Genomic DNA, 21,384 nt, shown 5'->3' with positions numbered 1-21,384 from the left:
CATTATAAGAACACAATGTATACTTTTTGAAGTCTTGCTTCTAAGAAATTATGATTTGAAGTGTGTAAACAAAATGTGTTTTTTGTGGGTTTTTTTCCAAATGATGGTTCAAATGAAATATCGGTCGATTGCATAAATCGCGGTACTAGAAAATCTAATCGTCTTTTAACGTATTAGGAAAACATGGCTGCATGTTGAATCAAGTATACTGAACAAAAAAGGTTAGGGACCATGAATATTTTGGGGGGATATTTTTTATCGTAAGACTGAGCTCACAATGTTAAAACATATCCACAAAATATTCATGATCCCTAACACTTTTTTGTTAAGTTTATTTATTTGTGCTCGACGATTCACGTTTAGTGAATTTATTTTCCTTTTCGATTATGCCCTTGTACCAATCGAATTAAAAAAACAGGTAATATAAACTTAATATAACGTAACATAACCGTGATTACGGGCTTTTATTTTCGAACTGCAAATACAATGTCGGTGTTTACCGAGAGAAACAAGGGAGTTAACTGACTTTAAAAGTCCAGTTTCCCCTGGACTTTTCAAGTCCGTTAACTCCCCTGACTCGGGAAGATGTGGTCCCATGTCATAAAGGAATATGATGCTAAAAGAAATTATTATATGTACCCCCGAAAACAAGAAACCATATGACCCAAAAGACCCAGTTATCTTCTGCCAGTATTTTTGGGAGAGGATATATGGCACTATCTTGATAAATGAAGAGATCCTGGGTGTAAAAATAATGAGATAAAGGTTAAAATGGAAAACTACTATGTAGGAGTAAAATAAGAACTTGTTTTATTTTCAGTGCACATTTACCATTACCATGTCGTCTCATTATATAAAAAAATGCCCTGGATTTGAAAAGTTCCCATTTTAATTGAACCTTTATGATTTCTCTAAAAGAAAACTAACAGAAGCAGTCCACATTCGCCGCCACAAGCCATCAATCAACAGAGATAAAGGCTATTTCATCCCATCCGTCTCACATGAACTCATTAAGCAATAATCACTACACCTACACAAAACTTATCCTCTTTACTTGGCTTCATGTCCCTATTGGCTTCTACCTATGTGTTCTCTGTCCATCGTGTGGTGACAGTATTATCCTTCGGTTGTCAACACTTATGCATGTTATCCCACTCATGTTAGTCTGTCTTACAGACCCTGATACAAATATATATCAAATACAGCCCATGCAAGTCTATAATGTTTGGCAAGTCTAGCTCACTGCAGTATCTGAAAATGAAGAGAGTCACTGGGCTCCTTTTTATTATATTTTTTATTAAGATAACTGAACAACTGTTTTTTTATGTACGATATGTTCATTTCAGAGACTAGATTTTAGTCTACACTCATGTATGCAATTGTTGTTACTGATAATCCTCCACCTACAATAATATTCTGTACAATGTTCCTCATTCAGTTTTGCTTGACAACGGTATAAGGATCTATACCGAAATGTCGCCTTCACAGTATTGAAGAAGTTTTTATCCATAAATTGTGTCTACTTTGTCATCCGTCAACTTCTAAGTAATGCCAATCAAACAATAAATAGAAATGGTGTTGTTTGAAGCGTACGTATATAATCCCTAGCCTGTGGAAGAAACACCAGATGTTCTACTCCACGCTTTAGCACACTTTTACTTCCCATGTCCAATACCCGTGAATACATACTGACAGTGTACATGGGCAAAATTTATGAATTGTTCACATGTACCTAACATCGCAAAATATGTAAATGTAAATCTGAATGGACCTACCTGCTGAAAGTAGGTCAAGTAAGAAAAGCTAACTCTTTCGAAGGGGCGGACAACTCTCAGCTCATTTCCGGAATAGTGGTCTGCTTTGAAAATGGTGAACTCTAGCATCATTCCGACGTTTCTTGTCAGTTGGGTTCAACTTATTGTACCACAGCCATGCTTCGACAAATTCTTCATCGACTTTGACTTTTTCGATGGTACGTTTCTCATCCTAAACGAATGGTGTCACATCTTCCCTGTGTAATGCGTCGATCGCCACGGAACACATTTCAACGTGTCAATCAGCACCCATTGAATCAGAATGTTCAAAGTGCAAATAGCACGCTATTCATGACTAGAAACCATGTTATTACTTTAAATATAATTTGAAAATATCTCGGTCAGACTTTTCACGTATGAAACCACATTTTGTGATGTACGTTTTGCAAATGAAATTGAGATCAAGCCATGGATATTTCTTATTTCTTATTCTGAGCCTTGTTAATTGTTCTGCTAGACATACAAGCAGATTATAGGACACAATACGCTCACAAAAGAACAGGTGTTATTACTAATCGTATTTGATTCGTCAAATAGTAAAGGGGCTGAGAGGCAGAATGGGTGAAATATAGAATCTGAAGTTGAAGAAAGTCCCTTGGCTGCTTTTTGTTATATTTTATAACTAATTTTATTACTTGCCCGTGAAGAGATCACCCGTTTAATAAACATACAGCTTTATTACACATTGTGTAATACCAAAACGCGTGCTTATGTACTCTCGGAACACGTTTCATGAACAAATATTGAAAGCTCTCAACATCCCCTGGCGTATTCAACGACATTATATGTGGAGATGATAGATCACTGGGAGGAGCTTATGCACACTCGATGACCCCAGCAACCTTGATGCTAGGCTGACGTCACATGGCATTGTTTCGCCGATGGATCGTGCAACAAAATTCCACAAATTACGTCATCGGGTATTGTGACGTCAATGTAAACTTTGAGGTGCAAGGCCCCGTTCCACAAGGCGATCATGCTGTAGCATGACGACAGTCGTTGGTCTAAGTTAAATTATGTGAGTTGTGATAGCCTTAGTGCTACGATACGTTTGTGGGACGAACGCCTGAATCCTAAAGGTGGACCATTGTATGATATTAAATTCATACGTTTCAACTTTTGACGTGTTTGAAGTATTATTCTGTTAAACTCAATTGGATTATGCCATTAGGATCGTGTAGGTGTCAGCCTATTTACACTCAACAGTATAATTCTAAAAACATTATAAATGACAAGTAATAAATAAAATACTAAACTCGCTCTCGTGTAAAACCAATTTTATGAAACTCGTGAATAGTTGTGGTATCTGACTCGCTTTCGCTCGTCAGATACCAGAACTATTCACTCGTTTCATAAAATTGGTATTACACGGGAGCTCGTTTAGTATTCTATATTAACAACTGTTCCTGTAAAATGTGTTCATTTGAGAGACTAGATGTTAGTCTAGGGTTAGGGAAGGTTACCCCACAAATCTATCCTAAGCCAAAGACATATAGATCTATAAGTCTTTGCCTAAGCCATTGGCTCCTTGATTAAAAAAAATAAGTGTCAAAGATATTCTATGGGTCTTCAGCAGAATTAGTGTTCATAAGATTTAGATAATAATATCCTCCATGTGTGATACATAGAGAACACGCCCTAGGAGATCCTGGGTAGAATGGGTCTTCAGCAACCCTTGGTTGCCGTAAAAGGCGACTGTGCTTGTCGTAAGAGGCGACTGACGGGATCGGGTTGTCAGGCTCGCTGACTTGGTTGATGCCTGTCATTGTATTCCAATTGTGTGGATCGATGCTCGTGATGTCAATCACTGGATTGTCTGGTTCTGACGGGATTATATACAGACCGCCGTCATATAGCTGGAATATTGCTGGGTGTGGCTTTAAACAACAAACAATACAAAATACGTAGAGAACAAGTTGTTCCAAAAGGTATCTGACGAGTGAAAGTCATCTCCCCGAGGCAAGAGAGTTAACAGACTTTAAAAGTCCAGTTTCCACCCTTGCCGAACTAGGCTGGAATTCCCGGGCTGGATTGTAGCACCACCAGTGGTTATTATGAGTTATGTCCCTTCTAAACCTCTCCCATTGACCAATCAGATTCCACCTCTCGTATCACTTGCATTTGATTCAAACTGAATGGCAGCACCCAGTCAAGATGATCTGATCGATAATCAAGATCTATGTTGTGTAAAACGGGTCTCACATCGCAAAGTACATCAAATCACGTGAGCACCTTGATTAAAATCATGAAAAGATTTGGAAAATATCTGTTAACAACGAGTTGGCGGTGCACATGCTTTGCAAATCCTGCAATCGATCGAAATCAGCACGACAGTTTACGAACCGGATTTCGATTTCAATTGGTGATTTTGATTGGACTATGCATAGACTCGTTAGCACAGCCAAAATGTAACTCCATAATACCAGCCTAGTTCGGCAAGGGTGGAAACTGGACTTTTATTGTCACTTGTCTCGGGAAGATGGTGAAAGTTGGATAGATACGTTTTGAAACAAGTTGTAAGATAAATGGTATCGGACAGAGACGAGTGGGGTAATCTGTTTTTTGCATCTAATTGCTGCATATTTTGTCTATTCTCATGATCACTGTGGTGCATTAATATACTGTGTTCGAAATTGGCACTATTTCTTTAGTCCTTGGCAAACTCCCCAATAGAATAGGTATCAAAAGGACTACTAGACATTGGCTCTTTTTAAGGGTTTTGCTATATGTTATCATTATAAGGATTAGTGTACTAAAACTGTTAGTTTCTATCACCGATTAATACATAACACAACAGTCATTTGTGATGTCTTCCTGTCTAGTGCTTACTACCCATACCTAGTGTGACCCTCCACAAACATAGTTTCTGCCATATCTGTGGATTATCAAGGCAAACTAGACAAGACCAGACAGTATTTATTAATATTCTAATACCAGAAAGTTCCTACACCGACGTATGTGAATTCATCACGAATGGTATTGCATTGATTTGCTGTTATGGTTTATCCACCACTTTTGTTGATTTTACTTATTGACCTTTGCCACTGACTTATTACATTTCTGGGGTCCACGCGATTGACCTATACACAGCTTTTTGTGTCATAATCACTGAGTACCTCCCCCTGCAGCCTGGGACGTGCCTTCTGTTGACAGGGGAGTATGTAGCAGGGCCTGGAGTCATCCCACCGATGACATACTTGCCTTTTCAGATTGCCGACAGGGTTAATCTCTTTGGTCATGTGACCATGTGCACATCAAGGTGTAAACAGAAAGAATCCGGTGAAAAAATAATTGTGTTGAAAAGTCGTTTCCTGACAGCGCTTAAAGATCGAAAACAATTGGGGCAAGGGCAATTTAGGTGACAAGCCATGATTATATGGAGTACATAAGTAAAAATACTTTTAGAATGTCAATTTAAGATGTTCTCTCAATCAGTAATTATTATTCATGTTAAATTATTATTGGTTGCCAAGTTAATTTTTCAAAGCAAATCTGATATAACAAATGGTTCTGATCAATTCCTAACATGATATGCTTTTCTGTCTCTTTTCCAGCAACCTGTTTGAAGATTGTTATAAGTAAAGGTCTTGGGTTTGCCATCATCGTTGGATCATTAATAGGTGAGACATTCTACTTGGATGTACAGGGATTCGTCTTGGTCTGTTAGGCCCAGAGGAAACTTTGTTCTAAATATTGGGGTCCCTGGGGGACCACAGTACCAACAGCAAATATAATACAGAGTGTATGTGATGCCTAATGTGTATTGGAGATGGAGAGTCCCTTGTTTGAATCGAAACATGTGATGCCTAATGTGTATTGGAGATGGAGAGTCCCTTGTTTGAATCGAAACATGTGATGCCTAATGTGTATTGGAGATGGAGAGTCCCTTGTTTGAATCGAAACATACTGTTGAAAGCGGCGTCAAAATAAACTCACTCTTGTCACTGCCAAACAGGAATTCAGGATCACACATGCTGTACCGATTCCTCCCTGCTCAAGTCAATCAGTTTATTGCTAGGCAATAGTCTTAACGATGTACGCAATAGGGCTGGGACGAGTCTGAATTTACCCTATCACCCGACACTACCCGTGTCCCTAATGTAGGTCTCAAGTTGGATACAAATTATCCAAATGAGATTTGCCCTGGCAAAAACTATGTAGATACATTCATAAAATGATCTGATCATGCATAGAATGGAGGTGACAGAAGCTGTATCGGTATTGAAACATATAAAAGTCAGAAGGAATGCGAACATTTAGTGACTTGTGTAACCATGGAGTTTGACTGTTATGGTAACTACACAATATATCATGTGACTAACCATAGGTCTTGGTAGTCCTGTGGGTACCCAAGTTACCAGTCCCAGCCCTACTGAGTACCCAAGTTACCCGTCCCAGCCCTACTGAGTACCCAAGGTACCAGTCCCAGCCCTACTGAGAACCCAAGTTACCAGTCCCAGCCCTACTGAGAACCCAAGTTACCTGTCCCAGCCCTACTGAGTACCCAAGTTACCAGTCCCAGCCCTACTGAGTACCCAAGTTACCAGTCCCAGCCCTACTGAGTACCCAAGTTACCAGTCCCAGCCCTACTGGGTACCCAAGTTACCAGTCCCAGCCCTACTGAGTACCCAAGTTACCAGTCCCAGCCCTACTGAGAACCCAAGTTACCAGTCCCAGCCCTACTGAGTACCCAAGTTACCAGTCCCAGCCCTACTGAGTACCCAAGTTACCAGTCCCAGCCCTACTGAGAACCCAAGTTACCAGTCCTAGCCCTACTGAGTACCCAAGTTACCCGTCCCAGCCCTACTGAGAACCCAAGTTACCAGTCCCAGCCCTACTGAGTACCCAAGTTACCAGTCCCAGCCCTACTGAGTACCCAAGTTACCAGTCCCAGCCCTACTGAGAACCCAAGTTACCAGTCCCAGCCCTACTGAGTACCCAAGTTACCAGTCCCAGCCCTACTGAGAACCCAAGTTACCAGTCCCAGCCCTACTGAGTACCCAAGTTACCAGTCCCAGCCCTACTGAGAACCCAAGTTACCCGTCCCAGCCCTACTGAGTACCCAAGTTACCCGTCCCAGCCCTACTGAGTACCTAGATACCTGTCCCAGCCCTACTGAGTACCTAGATACCCGTCCCAGTCCTACTGTCTCACTGCTTTGTACATATATTGGTTTCATGATTATATTTTTGTTTTCAGGGTTCAGGTCGGTTCATTTTCAGACTAAATGCTAAGGGTGAAACGATATTCCGATGCATCGCGATACTTGACTCACGACACGATTTACGATAACATGGGCCCATTTATCAATATGCCATGATACGGAACGCAAATCTCATTTTTAATAAGCTCAGGTTTTACACCGACAGATGTTTTTCCCCCATCTCAAAAAACATTATCAGCTGATCACCGCAAGCACATAACGCCGAAAATACCTGTCGGCAAATCCGAACTGAAGTAGGCAATTCAATACCATTATTATACTATCTTGTTATTAAAACGTGTTCATTGTATATGTGGTCTTGTGTTTGTAATATGATTTATTAATTTTATTTAGAATTTCATTTAATATTGTTTTCAATAAGTTATGTGAAATCGTGTGTGAAGAGATACAGCAACCATGGTCAGATTACCGCTTTTGACACATTGAAACGAACTTTAGTTGCTAGAGAAAGGATACATGTATTTTAATATGCCATACTTTGACTCGTTAAAAGTCATATTTGTGGCAATTTGGCTAATATATGTCAACATAACGTTTTCGCAATCGAAATACCTGTAGCACGGGAAATCCCAAGGGTGACTGCTCAAATTGTTCCATACGTAAAAATATCCCGCAACAGCAATCACCAGTACCAAAATGCTACACTTGTGGTTCTTATGATTTTAAATATATATAGTAAAAGCTGCAACTAAGGTAACACGATATTGGAATATATTATTCCTGATAAAACAATAATTTCAGATACAATTTCATCGACCATTGCATCAAAATTCTTTGAAGTTGTATCACTGGTGGAGTACATTAATTTTTTTCTGGTGTTTAAACTTTGAATTGTTTTGAAGGAAAGTTAGAGAAAGTTCCCCTTTGAAGCTGAACACTATCTCGAATGTACCGATATCTCGACCCTATTCTCGGGTCCTGACTGCCTCGCTGTTTCTTGATCTGTGTGGATGTTCATGCCTTGTCTTGATTCGACCAATATCTCGAAGTAACAATACCATCCCACTAGGTTCAAGATAAAGGGGTTTGACTGTATATCAGACTCGGAATGATTCATCAGAAATATTCATTGATGTGTGATTCCCATTTTAACCCAATTTAATATCCCTCCATTGTCCCTCACACATTGGTTTCAGTTCAAAGACCACATTATTTCAAATCATATGGTTGAAGGGGCGGTCGGGTAGCCTTGTGGTTAAAGTGTTCGCTCATCATGCCAAAGACCAGGGTTTGATTCCTGACATGGGTACAATATGTGAAACCCATATCTGGTGTCCCCCGCCGTGATATTACTGGAATATTGCTAAAAGTGGCGTAAAACCATACTCACTCACTCATATGGTTGACATATTTTTTTCCCAAACCTTTGTGCCAATGGTGGAAATGAACACAGTGTTTTATCCCTGGATAAGCGGAGCATCTGCAATATTAATTAAATATGCGCCCAATGAAATCACCATTACCAAATTACCGTATTTGACGTAATAACCACCCATGGCTATATTTGCTAATATATTGGCTAGTGAACAAGCCCAATTAGCATCCCTTCCGATTGATCAATGTACTCAAGACTTATTTATTCACGTATAATACACACTTGTGTGTAAAAGGCGACTATTCGACTAAAGGGATCAGGTGGTCAGTCTCGCTGACTTGGTTGATGTATGTTATCGTATCCCAAAAGCGTAGATCAATGCTTTAAAATTATTTACAGACCGCTGTCATATAGCTGGAATATTGCTGAGTGCGGCGTTAAACAACAAACCAACAACTACTTTGGGGTTTTCTCATATTCCAAGCTGTGATAGAACTGACTGACTGACTGGCTGGCTGGCTGGCTCACTCACTCACTCACTCACTCACTCACTCTAGAAGAAGATGTTTCACAGTTCAACCCATTATTCTTAGTCATATTTGAATCACTTGTTTGTAGATAATTGAAATAATGGTGCCTTTAAGATAGAAGTAAGAGAAAACATAATATTCTAGGTGTAAAATAAATCTTATTTTTTTCAGTCAAGGTGCCTCAGGTGGTGAAGATTCTGGGCGCCCGGAGTGGGGAGGGCATCAACCTGTATGCCATCACATGTGAGATAGTCGCCATATCGTCAACCTGGGCATACGGATATGCACTGAAATTTCCATTCAGGTAAATTACGAGGTCAAGTGAATACATGCATAGGTTTCTCGTCATGTAAATCATTGATTTCCATTTGGATAAGTCATTATACATAGTAGGGTGCCACTGGCGTGGCCTAGTGGTTAAAGCGTTTGCTTGTCATGCCGAAGACCCGGGTTTTGATTTCCCGCGTGGGTACAATGTGTGAAGCCCATTTCTGATGTCCCCTACCATGATATAGCTGGAATAATGCTAAAAGTGGCTTAAAACCATACTCACTCACTCACTATAGTAGGAAGTAGGCATCACATGGATGGAGAGAGCTGTAGGGAGCTAACTAAAAGTAGTTCCGGCGGTGTGACCAAATTTGCATGAATTAGTTTATTGCATTGACAGTTCAAGTGACTGCTGAATGATTGTGTGCCACAATCCGATTAGTAAAAAATAACTTTGTCATTGAGAAAACCTGTGGTGTTTGGCGTTTGGATGAAATGAATAGCACATCCATAAAATATTTTGTTTGATTAATATTTATTGTAAAAAACCTTTGAAGATGGTCTTTCTCTGCTTTCTGCTTATGAAGCGAGTTTTGTTGTCATGAAAACATATTCCGTTTTCCATTGACATGACATTGAATCATGTTGCACAGGTGTTTTAGTCAGAAAAGCACCAAAATGTTTTCAACGATGTCAATAAGCGTTATTTGTTTTTAGATTTGCAGTTATTATTGAGTATTTGTTGCATGGAATATTTCACTTTTGAAACATCCAGTCTGGGCTGTTGGTTCCTAACGAAACGTCAAAATCATTGCAAAAACATCTGATAATATTCTGACAGCCATTATGTTATTGAATGATATGTGGGCTGTTGATGTATTCATACACATGGTTTATGTGTGAAAAGGCTTAAGTTAGAGGTGGAAATTTGAAACCTCATTTTAACCAAACAGAATAAAACATTCTTCAATGTCATGGTTGAACACTCAATAACACCCCATATCTGGGTAACCTCCCAATTGTCAGACATCCCATTTGTCAGACAGCTTCAACCAGGATTAGTCAAGTCTGGTTTCTGTTAGTCAAGCAATAGTTACCTGTTTACCTTTCATTAAAGCGGAACAGTCCAGAAAACACACATTTTGAGGAATGTTCTGGATAGGTTATGTACTTTTAATCATCAAATCATACCAGAAATAACACTTTTTGAAGTATTCATTACATTATCACAAGACCCGTGAAGGTCCGGGGTAGAATAGGTCTTCAGCAACCCATGCTTGCTGTAAAAGGTGACTATGTTTGTCGTAAAAGGCGACTAACGGGATCGGGTGTTCAGGCTCGCTGACTTGGTTGATGTGTCATAGCGACTGATTTACAACACCCATTGTCTGAAGAACATTTAATTGCAAAGGCTCATTACCCTGGAGCCATGACATCTATATGCCTTGAAACACTTACCGGTAGTTGCTGTTATTTATAAGATGCTAATCCTAATTGTTAATCCCCATCTTTGTGTACATCGACTGTCTGCCATCCTACTGATGAATTACTGTTTATATATATATTTATTATTTACTAAATGTCAGGTGACCTTGGCTATATAAGCCTTGGTCCAGAGAAAAAGAAAAAAGAAAGGTCTTACCCTTAGCCTAGCTAGGGTTAGGCTGGGTGCTCCGGGGCACCTAGACAACAACCACTACCACTATGTGCTGACCAGGCACACAGTGTGTTTTGTATGTATATATCAACATGTATAATGTAGAACTGTATATACCACAAGCCATCGTCTCCAAGTTGTCACTTCCTACTGAGAACCATATGTCGGTCCCTTGCATATATGAGTATGCAAATTGTTCATTAATCAACGCCGGACCCACACGCGTTGTTAGATGCATGTCATCGATCCCAATTGCATGGATCGATGCTCATGACATCAATCACTGGATCGTCTGGTCCAGACTCGATTATTTACAGACCGCCGTCATATAGCTGGAATACTGCTGAGTGCGGCGTTAAACAACAAACCAACCAACTAACCAACCAACATTTTCACAAAAGCCAATAACTTCTCAAGTGTGTGGTCTGGCCTCTGGTTCGATTCTTAGAGTAAGTGAGCCCATCAAGGAATACTTGTGCTCTTTGCTAATAAACAGATGCAACCTCGACACAGATCAAACCCATATCTGACATGTCTAAAAATGTAATGTTTATGTTCTTGATCATGTTGATGTCAATTGACTGTTAGCCATCTTCCCGAGGCAAGAGAGTTAACTGACTATAAAAGTACAGTTTCCACCCTTGCCGAACTAGGCTGGTATTATGGAGTTACATTTTGCGCTCCGAAATCAAAATCTGGTACGTAAACTGTCATGCAGATTTCGATCGATCGCAGTATTTGCAAAGCATGTGCAACGCTAACTTGTTGTCAACATATATTTTGTAAATCTTTTCATGTTTTTTATCAAGGTGCTCACGTGATTTGATGCACTTCACGATGTAAGACCCGTTTTATCACAATATATAGCTCTTGATTATCGATCAGATCGTCTTGACTGGGCGACGCAGTTTTGTTTGAAGCAAATGCAATTGATACGAGAGGTGGAATGTGATTGGTCCATAGGAGAGGCATAGAAGGGACATAACTGGTAATAGCCACTGGTGGCGCTACGATCGAGCCCAGGAATTCCAGCCTAGTTCGGCAAGGGTGGAAACTGGACTTTTAAAGTCAGTTAACACTCTTGCCTCCGGAAGTTGACTGTTAGCTGAACTCAACAGATTATTATTATGTGAAACACACAGTTCTAACACTATCTCCCCTACCTTCACGATGTTTCCATGCCATCGAAATACAAAATCTAGCAAGCGTTGCAAATCTATCATGATATATGCAAGTGATTAATCATTGAAATGAAACCTATCACATGACTTGAATGAAGCGTGGTTTATTTTATGATAAATCATTGTGTCAATGTCAATTCTGCAGATTCAAACTCGCAACTTGATGATATCATAATTTGGAAGTAGTTATTTTTTAGAAGGAAGTGTCTTGTGAGTTGTTCCCCATAGATGTAGCTTGGTAACGTAGAAAACAGCAATGGCTGAACAATCGCTACCATAAGAGGGAGATATATGACAATCGGTATTGGGAGAAAAGGTACAGATAATTGATGTGAAAATTGTGAGGATATGCTCAAAAAGACCAAATTTATCATTCATCATTAGACATTGCTGCGGGTGATTTCTATTCAAGGGGGTCATCATTAATTAAATAAAGGTTATATTTTATGAAGCGTCTTCTCTTTGCTAACATCCTTAAAGAGTGAGTAATATTGATATCTCATTATCATGATTATCATATAAGAAATAAATGACTCGTGGTCATTGTTTATTGTACAATAAAACACTTCAGGGAGAATATACCACTGGGGGGTGCACCCCTCATGGTTTATTCTCCCTGCCGTGTTTTATTGTAGTTAAACCATGACTTGAGTTGTTTATTATCCCCCGTCCAACAAAGTTGGCGGAGGATATAGAAACGGGCTCCGTCCGTCCGTCCGTCCATCCGTCACGTTTCGTTTCCGGAGCATAACTCAGAAACCGTTTTTTCATCAAACTTTGCAGGTCTGTCAAGTACATGCTGGACTGGTGCCTTTTGCTATTTAGAAATTTTAGAAATTTTTATTTTTTATGTTTCCATGGCAACAAGATGGACATGTTCTGTGAGGGTAGAGTTTGTTTCCGGAGCATAACTCAAAAACTGTTCAATATTTTGTTTAGATTAAGTATGTCATAAATTCTGCAACAGGGGCGGGGGATATAGCCACGTTAGTGGCAAACTCTTGTTTCTTAACTACAGAGAGACAATGACTGTGTAGCACAGCAGCTAATTTCTGTTGCTGCATTCCATCACTTTCAAAAAGTCAGATGTTGACTGAGCTCCAAAGAAGCTGCGTATTTGTGTAAACTTCACAAGATATATTCATTCAGCATTTTTGTCACTATTTCTACACTTGTCACCTAAACACTGAGACATGTCATGTTCATTTCCAACAAGATGACTTGTTGCCTTGATTTCCAAGAAATGATGTGTCACGTTGATTTCCAAGAAATGTTGTGTCACGTTGATTTCCAAGAAATGTTGTGTCACGTTGATTTCCATGAAACGACATGGTTGAGTCCAAGCAGTGCAAACAGGTTTCGATGAAAATAAATATATTTCTATGGAGGGTTATGTTATCAATTCTTTTTAGAAAACTATGTATTTTGTAACCATTATTTTGAATAAGTGAAGAATCAAAGTAAATAGTCTTCAACTTGAGTAATAGTTGTTACATTTATCACTACCTGCGACCCCTATTTGGAACGTTCTAAGATTGCTGACCAGTGTCCCCATGTGTAAATACTCGTTCAAAAAGAGTACCAGTTTGAAACCATACTTGCCGTCATGGTAGAAAGGAAATATACCTCCTGTGTTTTGAAAATGGATTTAATAATTAAATTTTAAACAAGAGGTGTCTAAGCTGCAGTGGGACAACATCAAATTACAAAACACAGTAGGTTTAATGAGATTGTATATTGTCTGGCTCAGACTGGATTATTTACAGGCCATGTGGCTGGAATATTGCTGAGTGTGGTATTGAACAACATACAAACAAACAAACATGGGTGAGGAAAGCCACCATTACACGACAATCAGCCATTCTACAATGGCCATACATGCCCAAGATCCAGTATGCTTGTTCTATGTAACTCCTGATTGAATGTGACCCGTGAAGATCCGGGGTAGAATAGGTCTTCAGCAACCCATGCTGGCCGTAAAAGGCGACGATGCTTGCCGTAAGAGGTGCCTAACATGATCGGGTGGTCAGGCTCGCTGACTTGGTTGATACATGTCATTGATCCCAATTGTGTGGATTGATGCTCATGATATCAATCACTGGATTGTCTGGTCCAGACTCGATTATTTACAGACCGCGTCATATAGCTGGAATATTGCTGAGTGCGGCGTTTAAACATCAAACCAACCAACCAACCTGATTGAATGTCCACATGCTTGGTAGTGTAAAGTATACTCAATGGCTCAACAACTTTGATTTTTTTAATTGTTTTTTAAAAAGTACAAATTGCTTGTGGTAATAGGTGACTAAATGGGTTGGATGCTCAGCATGGCCTGGTTTATTCAGTCCCATTGCACCCTGATGGCATGGGACGTTGGTCATAATATCAATCATTTGATACAAGCTGGCATTGTTTAGATCAAATATTGCAGTTGTAAACATCAAACAAAGTGTGTCTCTCCCCCGATCACATGTGACATGCTGATTCTCATATGCTGATGTTCTATCTGTTCCAGTGCCTATGGGGAGGCGGTGTTCCTGGCGTTCCAGACGGTGCTTATTGCCATGCTAGTACTATTCTACAGCGGCAATACACCGATGGCGATCATCTACGTCACGGTGTACTCCTTCAGCATGATGTTCCTCCTGTCTCCCATGGCGCCAATGTCGTTACTGTCAATGCTGCAAGCTGGCAACTCCCTTGTTATTGCCATTAGCAAGGTGATGATAGTTAACAGTTCATTATTTATAGTAATATTGGGGGAAGATAAAAACACATCACTGACAGAAATGTGGATTCCATTGCTTTACTTGCTTGTTTACATTCCCCTGTCTGCCTGTTTACATTCCTTTACTTGCCTGTTTACATTCCTTTACTTGCCTATTTACATTCCTTTACTTGCCTGTTTGCATTCCTTTACTTGCCTGTTTACATTCCTTTACTTGCCTGTTTATATTCCCCTGCCTGTTTTCATTTATTTACTTGCCTGTTTACATTCCTTTACTTGCCTGTTTATATTCCTTTACTTGCCTGTTTACATTCCTTTACTTGCCTGTTTACATTCCTTTACTTGCCTGTTTATATTCCCCTGTCTGCATTTTTACATTCCTTTATTTGCCTGTTTACATTCCCCTGTCTGCCTGTTTACATTTCTTTACTTGCCTGTTTACATTCCTTTACTTGCCTGTTTAGATTTCCCTGCCTGCCTGTTTAGATGCCTGTTTTTAACCTTTTTGAGGTCGAATGATCAGAAAACACATTCAGACTTTCACTTTCGTAATCTCATAAGCGATTTCTGATTGGTGATAGTGAGCATTAAGATCTGATTTTTATGAGATTTTGGATTGTCTGAGTGTGGTATTGTGCAACATACAAGCAAACAAGCAAACATGGGTCAGGAAAACCACCATTCTACCATGAATTTGGAATTTACTCGATTCTGATTGGCCAATCAGAGGCTATTAAATCACAATTAACCCCCTTTGATTGAAACAGCTGGTTTGACGACCGCATCACCGCGGAAGCTGATATTCACAGAATAGTACTTTTTTCAGTCATTGTCGGTAGGCATATTTAAATAATTATATCTACAATTACAAGTTACAAAATGCACAGATGCAGTTACTACAAAATTCAAAGGATGTGTGGCAATACATTTCGTGCAGAAAACACGACAGAAATCTACAAAGGGAATGTATTTACGTTTTATAGACAACAAAGAGCTTGGAATTGTGGTGCTTTTCTTTATATCACTGTGACGTCATATCTTTTGCGTCACAATGAGCAATATGCCGTCATAATGGTGACGTGCGATGTAGAGCAAAAGCCTTGCAAAGCTTGCTTTGTTTTCTTTAGGGATGCCCACCTCATGTTAGCTTACCAAGTTGCCGTGCTTATATGCTTTCAATGCCTGTCATATGTTCGAGTGAAGTATTACAGTGTAAACAAACTGCTTGAGTATATACAGCACCATATTTTGTTTGGTGATTCCGTAATTCAGATCGATAACCCACTCAAAACACTGGACTCAACCCATGCCGCTTCACTCAGTATATTTGCTAACACCAAAGAGTTCGCGTTTTATTTAGTCATGGTAGAATGGAGATAAACATACTGTGTTTTCAATGTAGTGCTAGGTTACCTGTAGATTTAACCGCGCTAAATTTAACATTTAAAACCTCACGCTGCGCGTTCGGTTCCAAATTCAATTTAGCGTGGTTAAATCTACAGGAAACGTAGCTCTACATTGAAAACACAGTATGTTTATCTCCTAATTACACAACAATCAGCCATTCTATAATGAGCCCAGTGAAGATACTGGTTAGAAAAGGTTTTCAGCAACCCATGTTTGTCGTACGAGGCGACAAACGGGATCGGGTGGCCAGGCTCGCTGACTTGCTTAATGCATGTCATTGTATCCCAATTGCGTGGTTTGATTGATGACATCAATCACTGTATTGTCTGATCCAGACTCGATTATTTACAGACTGTCGTCATGTAACTGGAATATTGCTGAGTGTGGCGTTAAACAAACAAACAAACATTTTACAATGGCCTCATACGTCCAAGATCCAGTGTACTTATAACGTGTACCTTTGTTGCAGATTATACAAGCGTCAGCGAACTATCGTAACAGCAGTACGGGGCAGTTGTCGCTTGTAACAGTCACCTTGCTGTTCCTGGGCGCGGTGGCTCGCATCTTTACCTCCATTCAAGAGACAGGGGATGCCCTGGTTATCTTCTCCTATGTTGTGTCCAGTCTATTTAACGGGATCATCTTAGCACAGATACTCTACTACTGGAATGCTAAACCCAAACAGAAGATGCAGTAGGGGACGTCCTAGACATCCAAGGAGTTGTATTTTGTCTGAAATTTAACACATTGTTTTCTAAGTTTAGGAAAGTAATATTTGGGCATGAGTACGATGATGTCAAAAGGCTGAAGAAATAACAAAGATATACAAATTTTCAAGGATGATATGAGGTTAATTTCCTTAAGAATAACACTTGAAAGAAAGCCGTAAAAAATAAGTGGTTTTAAACATATTTCTAGTTTGTCAGAGCATGTTTAATTAATTTTTTTGTCATTTCTATTTTAGATTTGTGTTTTTTCTATAACACGAGAACTAAATTGGCCTGGCCTTACAAAATACCAACATTAAGTTTTGTTAGGTCACAGTGAATTTATGATGTTGATATTAATTTCTATAGTAGCAGTCTACATATTTTTATAGAACTATTTTTATTATACTATAAGAAGTTTTAAACAGGTCGGGAGCACGGTGGCCCAGTTGCTTAAGGCGCCACGATTCGCTGTGCAGAGTTGCGTTCCTTGGGCACGCCAGAAACCGATGATTGTGGGTTCGAATCCCGGTTCGCCCCGATTATGTTTCAAGGTTTGTCAGCATCATACCCATGCTCGTGGGTTTCACCGAAGTGGTAAACGTCTGAGACCTGCATCACTTCGGGCTTTCCTCCCACATTAAGCTGACAGCCACGATATAATTGGAATAATGTTAAAAGCGGCGTTTAACCCAACTCACTCACTTAAACAGGTCTTAATATGAGAAACTTTTCAACAGGGAGCCAGCACCATAGTCATGGAAAAGATGGATGATGGTTATGTTTTATTGTCTGAACATTTAATGTCACTGGTGTTTAATAGAGGTATTTGACTGAACAGTAGTCATGGCTGTCCGACACAACACTCCTGTAGAGCTGGCTGTTTTGAGTGTAGGCTTGGGTCATTGTGATGAGAGTTGTGCTGGCCATGTTAGACTTGGTTGATGCATGTCATTGATCCCAAATGCGTGGATCGATGCTCATGATATCAATCACAGGATTGTCTGGTCCAGACTCGATTATTTACAGACCGCCGTCATATAGCTGGAATATTGCTGAGTGCGGTGTTAAACAACAAACCAACCAACCAACCAATCTGGCCATGTTGGTGTTACTATCAGCTTTAACAGGTATCAGATTGTCTGTGGGTAATACATTGCTAAAAACATCAACATGAAACAGATGTTTAGTCAACATGGTCAATATGTAATGGTTTTGAATACTTTATTTTATAATCTGTGCTTTTAATTTTGTGAATATCAGCACTTCCAAATTATGGATTTGACACTTTTAAGTTCTTGCAACTGGTTAACTTACAGGGTATTGAGCTATCAAGGAATCATTCCGGAGCATCTCCAAATTTGTAGGACCATGGTTTAGTGAAATATATCATCATTGTCTGTAATCAGTAACAAGATCTGTGTCTCCAAAACAGAAAAAGTATTGATGTATTTTTACGCTCACCAAAGAATAATGATGACCTCATTATGGAACTGATCACAAGAGTAAATATGTTCACTTGTCATCGGAATATGTGCTGGAATGGCAAGAGACAAGCCATCTCCTTCTTGAAGGGGTAACTCTACCTCTGCTCTTAAAATCAGCTTCATCTTTTACAACGAAAATCCTCTGCTCAAGTAGGAGAATTTCTGTCCTTGGATTCATTTATTTAGTCCAAAGTTTTCCTGTTCAGAGTGTTCAGTAATCAGCGTGTACATGTGTGCAGTGCTCACAACTGCCAAGGGGACCACTGAACCCTGTTCTGTTTGTTTTGTATCAGTATTCTTATGTGTTCACTCTGTCATCTGTGTGTACAGTACTCTGATGTGTAGTGACAATTAATCATCAGTATTTATATTCTTTATTGATTGAGAGAGACTTGCTCCATGACTGACTGACTGTTTAATGTTCTTGTGGGTGTGGCCAGAAGCTATTATGAAAAAAATGTTTTGCCTCAGATTTTACAAAAAGAAAAAGCATTGTTGAAAAAAATAAAAACCTGAAATGTAACTCTCTCCATACAGAGAAAAATACTTGTAGAAGCAGAGTTGACCGAAAAATATCCTCTTGCAAACTAGAATATGAGAAGCCCACTGACAGAATATTAAATGGTTACTCACCCAGGTGGAGTTGGGCTCACCAGTGTTGGAGGCCACCACTTGCAACAAGTCGGGCAAAGCAGTCTACTTGTACTTAAGAAAGGTGTACACTACGGTTGCTGTGTGACATCAAATGTTAACATTCCTAAACTTACCAAAAGAGGTTTGCCTGGTCCACACTGGATTATTTGCAAGCTGTCATGATAAGTCTTGAACATTGCAGACTGCAGCAGCCATTCACATTCATGATGACAATACTCATCAATACATACATCTTCCCCAGGCAAGGGAGTTAACAGACTGTATGAGTACAGTACACCCTTGCTGATCTAGGCTGGGATTTCTGGGTTTGATTGTAGCACTCTGTTGTTATTTTCTGCTTGGAGCAGTGAAGTTTGCTCCAAGAAGAAATGTATCATGCGAGAAATTTGAAGATGTCCCAGGCTAGATAAGTTTCATTATATCAGGGTACTGTTCTGAATAGACATGTCTTCTCATCTTCCCGAGGCGAAGGAGTTAACTGACTGTAAAAATCCAGGTTCGGCGAGTCACGTCTCTCCTATTGACCAATCAGATTCCATCTCTCATATCACTTGCATTTGCTTCAAACAATATGGAGATGCCCAGTCAAGACGATCTGATCGATAATCAGAATCTATATTTTGATAAAAAGGGTCTTTCTTTGCGAAGTGCATCAAATCATGTGAGCACCTTGATTAAAAAGATGAAAAGATTTGGAAAATATCGGTTGGCAGTACACATGCTTTGCAAATCCTGCAGTTTACCTGAATCTGCACAGCGGTTTGCAAACTGGGTGTCGATTTCGTTACACCATTTTTGATTGGACTATGCATAGACTCATTAGTCCAGTCAAAATATAACTCCATAATTCCTGCCTAGTTCAGCAAGGATGGAAACTGGACTTTTATTGTCAGTTAACTCCCTTGTCTTAGGAAGCTGCAATACATATTGCTCTTTGAATACAAGCTCAAACCATCTGGAATACAACCAGTAAATATTATGTCTCATGAGCCATAATCATATTTGCTTGCTGTGAGATTGTGGGAGAGCGTTTTCTTCTAGTTCTCTTTAAGAGAAATGAAGGGTCTGTTAGATGAGAGGTGTCCTGTCAAATTAAAAGATTTGATTTTAATAATGAAATTACTAAAACTTCCCCAAATGACGGGATAATATATTAACCCAGGTATAAAGACGGAATAGGGGGAAGTTTTGCTGAATTTCCTCAAAAAGAGGACCAGGGGGGTTGTCTCCTTGTCTCGAGGATTCTCACAAATGACATGTTTTTTCAGGTTTTGATTGATTTCAATAAAGTCTTCAAATTTTGTTGGTGTTTTGTGGTGTGTTATCTTAGAAACTTTGACCTTATTGATTCATTAGAAATGTGAAATTGTGACAACCAATTTGTCATCATCAAAATGATCAGCATCATCGTGGTCAAGGTCTGAAGGGTCAAGATCATGTGTCATACCTTATAGTGTCCTTTTAGTGTGTTCGTGTGTACGTGTGTGCGGTTGCGTGGTATTCTAGTACTAGTCTGGACTCATGCTGATTTTAAAGTGCTCGCCCACTACCATGCTGCAGTTTAAAATGAATACCCTACACAGTATAGCCACTCCAAGCCAACAAGTCCTTGTTTTAGCCCTTTAATGCAGAGCAGACAGGGTAACAACAAGTACCATCTTTTAACGTCTTTTGGTATGACACGGCCGGGGACTTGATGCTCTCTGGGCAGACGCTATTATCCACTGGAGGAGGTCCTGAGCGGGTCTGATCTTCAGTACGTATATTTGATAGTTACTGCAATGTTTCACTATTCCTTAATTACTGCTGTTTGTGTGGATTGTGGGGCCAGGTATGACTGAGCCAGCAATTGAACCCCCCACCTTTGATAATGATTCATGAACACATGATCATGATATAGTCGGAATCGTACATCTGCTTTTAGCAGAGAATTCTTAGAATATGGAAATGGTTTTGTCGCTTTATCTATTAGTGATACGTAAAGGCTAAAAGTCGTTTACAGATAGATTGTTAGGTGATGTCGGCCTTCCGTTGAGACTTTATTGATTGCTGACTGATTGTTTGTCGTTTAAGCTGCATGATGGCGGCCTGTACATAATCGAGTCTGGACCAGACAATCCAGTGATCGATGTAGTGATCACGCCGTCGGAGTACGATGACACGCAATTAACCAAGTATTCGATCTGACCACCCGATCCACTAAGTCGACTGTACTGTGTAAATAATATAGAAACTTTTCTCTTCGTAGACTTAAGTCACCTTAAGAACCTTCGCTCTCCGGGCAGACACTCTACCTCTAGACCGTTGAGACAGTCAGTCCTTGAAAGAACTGTAGTCACTGACTTGTAAATGCAAATTGTGAATGTTAACACCAACACATTTAAAAAAACAAACCCTGGCCTAGGTAAAC

General features: G+C 39.7%; 2 protein-coding genes across 2 annotated transcripts in view; one reads left to right on the top strand and one right to left on the bottom strand.

Moving 5' to 3' along the window:
* LOC139448375 (D-beta-hydroxybutyrate dehydrogenase-like) overlaps positions 1-1,811 on the bottom strand; it is a 33,777-nt gene extending 31,966 nt beyond the window's left edge. The window contains exon 1 of the mRNA XM_071229917.1: positions 1,776-1,811. The gene's annotated coding sequence lies outside the window, so the exon portion shown is untranslated. The remainder of the gene's footprint in view (positions 1-1,775) is intronic.
* Positions 1,812-1,855: 44 nt separating this feature from the next.
* Positions 1,856-17,911, top strand: LOC139448046 (mannose-P-dolichol utilization defect 1 protein-like). Its single transcript, XM_071229549.1, has 5 exons — positions 1,856-1,972; positions 5,369-5,434; positions 9,055-9,187; positions 14,507-14,711; positions 16,596-17,911. The coding sequence occupies exons 1-5, from the start codon at positions 1,867-1,869 to the stop codon at positions 16,821-16,823; spliced, it is 738 nt and encodes a 245-aa protein (XP_071085650.1). The 5' UTR covers positions 1,856-1,866; the 3' UTR covers positions 16,824-17,911.
* The last annotated feature ends 3,473 nt before the right edge of the window (positions 17,912-21,384 follow it).

The sequence above is a fragment of the Haliotis cracherodii genome, unplaced genomic scaffold, assembly GCF_022045235.1.
Source record: "Haliotis cracherodii isolate W230 unplaced genomic scaffold, xgHalCrac1.p SCAF_7, whole genome shotgun sequence".
Classification (NCBI taxonomy): domain Eukaryota; kingdom Metazoa; phylum Mollusca; class Gastropoda; order Lepetellida; family Haliotidae; genus Haliotis; species Haliotis cracherodii.
The sequence above is the reverse complement of the archived record's forward strand: the minus strand, read 5'-3'. Positions and strand labels throughout refer to the sequence as shown.